The sequence below is a fragment of the Pyxicephalus adspersus genome, chromosome Z (assembly GCF_032062135.1).
Source record: "Pyxicephalus adspersus chromosome Z, UCB_Pads_2.0, whole genome shotgun sequence".
In the NCBI taxonomy this organism is placed as follows: domain Eukaryota; kingdom Metazoa; phylum Chordata; class Amphibia; order Anura; family Pyxicephalidae; genus Pyxicephalus; species Pyxicephalus adspersus.
This window is the reverse complement of record NC_092871.1, coordinates 56,500,190-56,509,448: the sequence shown is the minus strand read 5'-3', so window position 1 is coordinate 56,509,448 and position 9,259 is coordinate 56,500,190. Positions and strand designations below refer to the sequence as shown.

General features: G+C 43.7%; 1 protein-coding gene across 9 annotated transcripts in view; it reads left to right on the top strand.

Moving 5' to 3' along the window:
* The window catches only part of PNPLA7 (patatin like domain 7, lysophospholipase), a 265,796-nt gene that overhangs the window by 28,074 nt on the left and 228,463 nt on the right, over positions 1–9,259 (top strand). For 8 of the 9 annotated variants that reach the window (XR_011923221.1, XM_072429361.1, XM_072429360.1 and 5 more), the window contains 4 exons: positions 317–405; positions 1,472–1,612; positions 2,540–2,699; positions 3,035–3,115. Coding sequence is in view for 8 of the 9 variants with exons in the window: in XM_072429361.1 (XP_072285462.1) it covers positions 317–405; positions 1,472–1,612; positions 2,540–2,699; positions 3,035–3,115 (471 nt within the window). In the remaining variant the exon portion in view is untranslated. Of the gene's footprint in view, positions 1–316; positions 406–1,471; positions 1,613–2,539; positions 2,700–2,795; positions 2,862–3,034; positions 3,116–9,259 lie in introns of those variants that run through there. The other variant, XM_072429365.1, reaches the window with a different exon arrangement.

Genomic DNA, 9,259 nt, shown 5'->3' with positions numbered 1-9,259 from the left:
CGGGGCAGGCATTACAAAGTTGTAACAAATAATTGGGAGAAGGTAGAACACTGAAACAATAAGAGGTTACTGGCTACCCATGGCATAAACAACTGGGTGCACTAAATTTGCCGTGTTTTGCCACACACCCTTTTTTTACCACCTGGCTACAGCTTCCTACCACCCGGCTGAAAAAAATTTCTGGGGAGAACACTGTGCATGTGTGTCGTTTACTTGCCTGGAGATCAGTTTTAGTATTTTGCCACAACTTGTGTAAGAGGACATCATGCTTTGTGGTTAATACAAGAGAGTCAACACCATTCTTCGTGTTTTGCAGGTCACAACATTGCCCAACACTTTGGTAGGGAATACAGTGTCCAGACCACGATCGAGAAAAAAAGTAAAAGTTCTCACACTGGCTAAAAGGTAAGTCCGATATTCCAGATGTATGGATTGAAAATCAAAAAATGCATATGAACTGAAGTCAACATTTTACTTGATTCCTTTTACACCCTTATTTTTACTACCTGTTTGTATTTGGCATATGAAAAACATACGTCTTGTAGAAGATTCATTTTGTGTTTTCTAAATTTGGGTTGAAATATAGTATTATATGATTAAAGGGTGTAACAACTAAAATCCTCCATTTATATTTGCATAATTTGCTATGTTCATATAGGGATGATAACCCATTAGAGAAGGCTGAGAGAAATACACTTTCCACAGCTTCCCTGCCTTGCTGGTCAGATGAATGAGGTTTCAATTCAGAACTTTTACTTTTAGGTGACACCTTACTCATCTGGCTAGCAAGGAAATTACTCTGCAGAATTAGTTTTTTCTGTTTTCTGTATAATGATACTGATGCTGGTGAGTTATTCACCCACTGTCAGTATGCGGTAATATTCCAAGGAAAAACAAAGACACCTACTAGGAGCCTCCTATTTCAGGATACAGTCTTGTGCATAGTTGTTGGGATCAGAAGTTGCTGGAAAGGAATAAAGCTAAGCATTCACTTAGAGCAGGCCTCAGTTGTTGGATTATGGAGTGAGAATGTGAGGGATCTGAAAGGCATAGTGTAATTCTCAAGTGAACACAGCTGGTGAGATTTACCTCCTTTATGAAGGATAATTGTAATGTTTATAGGTTCATTCCACCTAATACTGTGTAAAACCACAATCAGGTCACAATCTACATTAAACAAATGGAGAGCTTGTTTTACTTTTTTTATTGAATGAAGAGTGTGGTGTGATAGTAATACCCAGCAAAAAAGGCTTGTGCGTTGCCAGTAATACTCTTAAAATACATAAATAATATGATTTCAGAAACCAGCCTTGTGGTGTTTAAGAATTTCTCAACATTTCCTAAACTACTAAAGCTTTCTTGTAGGAAACAGTTAAAGCAGTGGGTGCATTTTCACAATAAGGCAAATGTTACTCATGTGTCTCAGGTCATGTTCTATACTGGTAAATACTTTTTTGTATTGTGGTTCCAGAATACTTCGTTTTAAGAAGGAATACCCAACTTTACAGAAGAAAGAGCCTCCCCCATCTTTACTAGAAGCAGATCTCACGGAATTTGATGTTAAGAATTCTCACTTGCCATCAGAAGTCCTCTATATGTTAAAGAATGTACGGTGAGTTCATACAGAAACTGTAATACAGCTAAAGACTCTGGGTTATGCAGTAGTGCTGCTGAGAGACATTTTTGTGCTGTTTACGAGAAATGTCTTTTTTTTTTTTTGTGTGTGTGTGTTTGAGAGACTTATAGTTTTTCATGTCTGAGGAATTGTATCTAAATAAACATAACTAAGTTATATCAACTACATTTTAGCTCTGAAAACATGGTTTGCCTAGGAGGTTTGCCAAATACATTTATAAGAAAATTCTAATTTGTTGACTTTGTCAGGTTGCTGGTTTAGTGCTAAGCTGTTGGGATTTAGGTTACATAAACAGAATTAAACTCCACTGTTGACTCCCAGGGTATTGCCATAATGTGGAAGCATGAAACTTGTGAATCATGGTTAAATCATTATCTTTGTCTGGTCTTCTGGGTTCAGAATTATAGAAAATGTTATGTTTTTTGACCAGGTTGGGATGACATAACTCCCACACATGCACCTGCTCATCATGGAAATGTACCTTGATTTTTTTTGCTAGAGCAAGAGGGCTTTCATACGAGGCAGCTCGGAACATACTAGTAACACTGATGAGAGGTGGCTATGAAGCACAATTGTTTTTTGTCAAAAATAAATTTTATACAAATAAATAAAAATATGGAAAATTTTAGTTTAAAAAACTTGGGCCTAAAACAAAATTGACAACAAACTCGACTCAACCTTGCAATTCTTGACTGTGAAAAAATAATTATTTAAATTAGGTTTTATTTTAATTTTGGTTTTGTTCCTGTCTCTGTTCCAGTGGCATGATGAAAGGCTGGGTCTTTGCAACCTTTTCCCCCAAGTCTAGGCCCTGTATGGCCAGTGGAGTGGAAGAGACTATTAATGGTATAGGTTATATGCTATCTTTTGGTAAACCCATTTACTTTCTCTCATCTCCTGCAGGGTATTAGGGCACTTTGAAAAGCCTCTTTTCCTGGAGCTCTGTAAACATATGGTGTTTCTCCAGCTTCATGAAGGCGAATATATTTTTCGACCAGGACAGTTGGATAACAGTATATATGTGGTTCAAGATGGGATGCTGGAAGTCTGCATACAAGAAAGTGTAAGAAACACTACTGTTGGATTTTTTGTTGTTGTTTATCTTCTAGAAAAAAAACTGCTTGAAAGTTAGGATTTTACACCATTGAGTTCTCATTAAGGTGAGAAGAGGGAAATGCTAGGAGTCTACAACTGCTTACTTTTTCAGCAAAAGTCATCAAACTGGGTATGCACAAATCTGACTTTGGAAATACTTTGATATTTTACAGAAAAGATTTTTGCATTGAACTGTCTTTTTTTTCACACTGTGTTTTAATTGGTAGAAAATTTTACTGGGAGTTTTCTTCTTTGATTTCTAGTCAACATTCTTGTCTTTTCTTGTATGTTTCCATTTTTCAGGATGGGAATGAGATGGTGGTGAAGGAAGTTTTAGCTGGAGACAGTGTGCATAGCCTGCTCAGTATTCTGGATGTCATCACTGTGAGTTTCATATTACCTCACCTATGGTCTATGTCTTTCCTTTCATTTAGGCTTAGTCTACACGAACTGTTTCCCCAGCGTTTAAACTAAGTCTTTTAAAGCCCATGTTTGAAATCCCCATGCATTCCAATGGGCTAATCTACACCAGAACGTTTCATTCAGGCACATTTATAAGCTTTATCTTAAATGTTTCTTGCAATGTCAAAAATTTAAAACGCAGGGTAAACGCAGAGAAAAGGCTAAAGACACAGGAAACCGCTCCTATTGAACTCAATGGAGGCTTTTAGAAGCGTTATTAACCTTTTTTTGAAAGCTTCCATTGAAAACAATGGGGGCTTTTATAAGTGTTTTTATCAGAACTTTGGAATCTGGAAAGCCACCTTTATTAAGGAGACTCACAGATCTCCACCACCCCACTCTGGGGTATGAGTACAGGGGTACATAGGGTTTGAGGGTTTCCCATTTCTCAGCCAATCACAGAGTCCAGTGCTTAATGGCTGAGAAACAAAAAACCTCAGCCAATCACAAAGCACTAAAGGTTAATGGAAAGCCTTATCCTCATTTAACCCCTAGTGGCCGGGGATCCCTTACTGTCAGGAGGAGTCCCAAGGCTGTGCTCATGTCATGATTGTCGCCGTGAGAATCATCCTGTCATTGGGGTAACCTGTAAAAAAAATAAAAAATTAGTTACACATACACATTTAATAAAATAATTTACCATTAAAGCCTCGTCCAATTTTTACACATATTTTAGGAAATGAGAAGGGGTTTTATTTACTTTTATAAACGTTTATGTAAAATCGTGGTAAAACGCATCATAGACATTTAAAAAAGTTTTTTAGCATTTTAAAGTCAAGCTAAAAGTGCATAAAAACGTATATAAACGTGGTAGGAATGTTTATATGCGTTTTTGAAACCGTCCATGTAGACCTAGCCTTACTGTTACATGAGTATGAAAAAAAAAATTTGTATATCAAAAAAGAAATTGAATTGTTTAGGGAAAGTTTTGCCTGCAGTGTGTCATAAGGTGTAGACTGTTAAATATGAAGGCTTGCTTTTATACCTGCTTCTATACCTGTCATTCATTTTAAAAATGCTGATAGGATGACATTTTTTATCATCTGTTAAAAGACAAGAATCAGATACTTTTAAGTATGCACAGAATCACATATGGATCAGTGAAAGGACTGAAAAAAAGTGAAAGGATTTAAACACAGTAGGGATATAGCAGTGAAAAGTGACATTCATCAGACATTTACATATGGTTAAATGTCCATATGCAAATATACATATGCCTAATTAGAATCCATGAGAATCCATTAGAAATGTAGTTATCTGTCGAATAAAAGCTTGTTTGCTTGTCATTATTGCAGTATCAGTGTCACACTCACCTTTTCCTCACTAAAGCACAGGCATCGCACTCCTGCGCATGCGGACAGTTCTGATGCTGGGCGTGCCTCTGTTTCCAAGCTTTATCAACTCCGTCCAATCCGCTGACCAATCAGAAAATAGCCTCTTGATCAGCCCTGCCTATTTAGCTAGCTCACAATCTGCGTTTTGGGTTTGTTCAATAAGTCTTCACTGATTGACTCGAGCTCCTTATTTCTGTGATCTAGTTCCTGTTCACCTGTTGCTTAATCGGGTGTTTCCTGTGTCTAGCTTCTGTTAACCCCTCGTTGTCCAGTCTGTTGGTTCCCGGCCAATTTCCTTGTGCTGTTCCAGTGTTCCTGTCTGTTTGTGGATATCCCTGCATCCCCTGTACCTCCTGTTGCTTCCATTGTCTCCTGTGTTCCTTGTGCTCGTAGTGGCCTTTGTGTTACAGCAGTCTATCTCCTGGATTCCTGGCTGTTGACCCCTGGCGTGTGACCTGACCTCTCTTGCTTAATGCCTGCCTCGACCCCGGCTTTCCTTGACTCTCCTTCTGCTTTGTAATTTGGTATTGTGCTTTGCCCACCTTGGTGTGCACAAGGACCGCAACCTGGCAGTAACCAGCGGTGCAACATATTCACCATCGGAGCCTCTGGAGAAAACCTGGTTACTGCTTAGACTCTGCGCCTTGGCCCTTCTCGGGGCTCACACCACCTCCGTGCAAGCCATAGCATCCCCTAGTGGTCATGTCTCTTTGTGCGTGACAGTTTGCACGAACCATGTATAAACTCCCCAGACCTCTGCAGACCCCAACCTATTACTCTCCTAGAGGATGGACATCCAGGAAGCCACTCAAACCCAGGTACTCCACTAGCTATATGTCCTCACCACCCGCCTCGATCAGCTTTTTGTCACCTCCAGTGCACCTGCTGAACCTCCAGTCTTGGTCCAGTCTCCTGAAGTTCCACTGGCCTCTGCACTGCACCTGCCACCCCCACAACGATTTTCTGGGAATATCAAGACCTGTCATGGCTTCATCAACCTCTGCAATATTCAATTTGAGCTTCAGCCACAAAACTTCCCCACCGACCGGGCTAAAGTGGCATATGTGATATCACTTCTTTCTGGAGAAGCTTTGGCGTGGGCGTCTCTGCTCTGGGAAAGGAAGGATCCGGTCACCTGTAGCATAGAAGCTTTCCTGGGTTTTTTTATGAGGGTTTTTGATGAACCTGCTCGGGGCTCCTCAGCAGCCAGCGTTCTCTTGCGTCTGCGCCAAGACTCACCGTGGGCCAATTTGCTCTTAAATTTCGCACTTTGGCGACAGAGATCACCTGGAACAATGATGCCCTCTGGCAGGGTCTTTCTGACCGCATTAAGGATGAGTTGGCTGGTCTAGAGATTCCCATTGCTCTGGATGACCTGATCTCCCTGGCTACCCAGATTGATATACGTTTCCAGGAATGTGTTCAGGAGAAATCTCACTCCCGCAAGGTTTCTCCCCACGATTAGCTCCATCCTTCCAGCAGTCTCTGGAACCCCCAGTTTGCCCTGCTTCTCCTTCATCAGAAGTGCCCAGGCAGCTGGGCCGCTCACGCCTATCTCTAGAGGAGAGATCCCGACGCCTATCCTGTGGCTTGAAAGGACAATTTATTAAACGCTGCCCACAGAGGCCGGGAAAACTTCGGCGCCTAGTTTGCTCTGAGGGGGGGGAATGCTAGGTCACTCTTCTCTCCCCTCCACTTAGCGTCTCTCAATTCCAATCCAGCTCCACCACAAGATGTCCACACTTGCCCTGAAGGCTTTAATTGACTCTGGAACAGCAGGCAATTGAATCTTGGCTACTCTTTCCAGCAGTGCGCCTGGCCCATAGAGCCACTGACTCAACCCCTGCGTATCTCTGCGGTAGATGGTACCGTTCTGTCCTGCGGACTTATCTGCTTTCACACCTTTTCCATGCATTTGACGGTGGGAGTGCTACATCAAGAGATCATAACCTTCCTTGTATTTCCCCAGGCCTCATCTGCAGTCATCCTGGGACTCACTTGGCTTCAACAACACTCTCCAGTGCTAGATTGGTCTACTCCCCATGTATTGGCTTGGGGCCCTTCTTGTCACTCTCGGTGTTTGGCCAAGCTCCAACCTCTCAGGCCTTTTGCCCTCTCCACATCAGAGTTCGCTCCATCCATTCCTTTCCAGGATTTCCAAAATGTCTTCTCCAAATGCCAGGCCGAGCAACCTCCTCCTGACTGTGTGATAGACCTCATACCTACTTTCACACCTCCCTAGGTTGGGTATACCCCCTCAGTCTTCCGGAGTCCGAGGCCATGAGTGAATACATCTAGGAGAATCTGCAGAGAGGATTTTTGCGTAAGTCCTCTTCCCCCGCTGGCGCAGGATTTTTTTTTGTCCAAAAAAAGGATATCTTCTTTTCACGGAAATTCTCCCCAGCAGAGAAGAATTACGCCATTGGAGACAGGGAGCTGCTGGCCATCAAACTCGCTGTAGAAGAATGGCATTATCTTTTGGAGGGCTCTCCTCACAAGGTCTCCTCACACTATCTTCACCGATCACAAAAACCTCCAATACCTAGTCGGCTTGTCGCCTCAACCCTCGGCAGGCTCGTTGGTCTTTGTTCTTTTCCCGTTTTGATTTTTCAATTCACTTTAAACCTGGTTCCGCTAACTCCCGAGATGATTCTCTCTCCTGCTCCTTCAATTCACAGGATTCCGAAACCACTGCTGAGCCAGAGTTTATTATCCCACCAGCCCATATCCTTGCCTTGACCTCCATTCAGGAATCTGCTATTCCCCCAGGAAATACATTGGTGCCTCCCCAACTCCACACCAAAATATTACGTTGGGCACATGACTTCAAACTGTCTGGCCACCCGGCGTTCAGCCTTCCCTCTCGTCTTTACTGGTGGCCCAACCTTCGTAAGGATGTGAGGGACTATGTCAAGGCCTGAGCTGTTGGTGCTCAAACCAAGTTGTCTGCTTGTGCCCCGGGAGGACCGCTTCTTCCTCTACCCATTCCTAAGCAGCCTTGGTGTCACCTGTCCATGGATTTTATTAGGGATCTCCCACCCTTCAATGGCTGTACGGTCATTTGGGTGGTTGTGGATCACATTTCCAAGATGGCCCATTTTGTACCCCTACCAACTTTACCATCAGCAGCCTTGTTGGTGCCAGTCTTCATTTGTAAAATTTTTAGGCTTCACGGTATGCCCACACATATAGTTTCTGATCGTGGGGTGCAATTTACCTCTCGCTTTTGGGAAGGCTTTTGCAGATCCTTGGACATCTCTGCGGACTTCTCCTCAGCATATCACCTGCAGTCTAATGGGCAGGCGGAAAGAGTTAATCAAGCCCTGGAGCAATATCTCTAAATCCTTCTTTCTGTCCTCCATGATGACAGGGTAGCTCTGCTACCATGGGCGGAGTTCGCCCACAACAACCATGTCAGCACCAGCACTAAAGAATCACCCTTGCCTTCCGTCTCCTATACCCTGCTCTGCCGAAATGCCTGCAATCAATGCCCTGCAGAGAGACTTTAACCGCATTTGGTCTTCTACTTGTGAGGACCTGAAACACGCCGCTCTCATACTCAAGAAGTTTGCTGATTGCTTGCTTCTTCTCCAACCTGGAGATAAAGTCTGGCTCTCCACAAGGAACATTCGTTGCAAGGTGCCTTCTCTGAAATTTGCTCCACGGTTCATCGGACTTTATGCCATTTCTGCCAAGGTTAATCCAGTTTTTTACAAGTTATGTCTTCCCTCACATCTCAAGCTGCCCAATGCCTTCAATATCTCTCTGCTTAAGCCGTTGGTCCTGAATCGCTTTTTTCGTCCTTCTCCGCTGGCTACTCCTGATTCTTCTCAGGAATATAAAGTCCATCAAATTCTGGATTCCAAGTTTTCTCGTAAAAAGCTAATGTACCCAATTGATTGGAAAGGTTTTGGTCCTGAGGGAAGATCATGGGTTCCAGCTACCGATGTGTCTGCACCTCTTCTTGTCAAGAGGTTTCATCTTCGTTTTCCCCTTAAACATCAACTCTTGCAGGTGGGGAGGCCCTGTTAAAGGGGGGGGGGGGGGAATGTCAAACTTACCTGTTTCTCACCAAAGCACAGGCATCACTCACCTGTGCATGCGGGCAGTTCTGATGCTTTATCAACTCCGTCCAATCTGCTGGCCAATCGGGGGAAAAAAAGCCTCTTGATCAGCCCTGGCTATTTAGCTAGCTCACAGACTCCATTTTTTGTTCGTGCAACAAGTCTTCACTAAGTGCCTCATGCTTCCTAGTTCTGTGATCTAGTTCCTGTTCACCTGTTGCTTAAGCCAGTGTTTCCTGTGTCCAGCCCCTGCGTTAACCCCTCATTGACTAGTCTGTTGGTTCCCAGCCAACTTCCATGTGCTGTTCCAGTGTTCCTGTCTGACTGTGGATGTCCCTGCATCACCTGTACCTCCTGTTGCTTCCAGTGTCTCCTGTGTTCCCTGTCCCCGCAGTGGCCTTTGTGTTACTGCAGTCTGTCTCCTGGATTCCTGGCTATTGATCCCTGGCGTGTGACCTGACCTCTCTTGCTTAATGCCTGCCTTGACCCCAGCTTTCCTTGACCATCCTTCTGCATTGTGATTTGGTACTGTGCTTTGCCCACCTTGGTGTGCCCAAGGACCGCAACCTGGCAGTAACCAGCGGTGCAACATCCTCACCGTCAGGGGCTCTGGAGAAAACCTGGTTACTGCTTAGACTCTGCGCCTTGGTCCTTCTCAGGGCTCACAC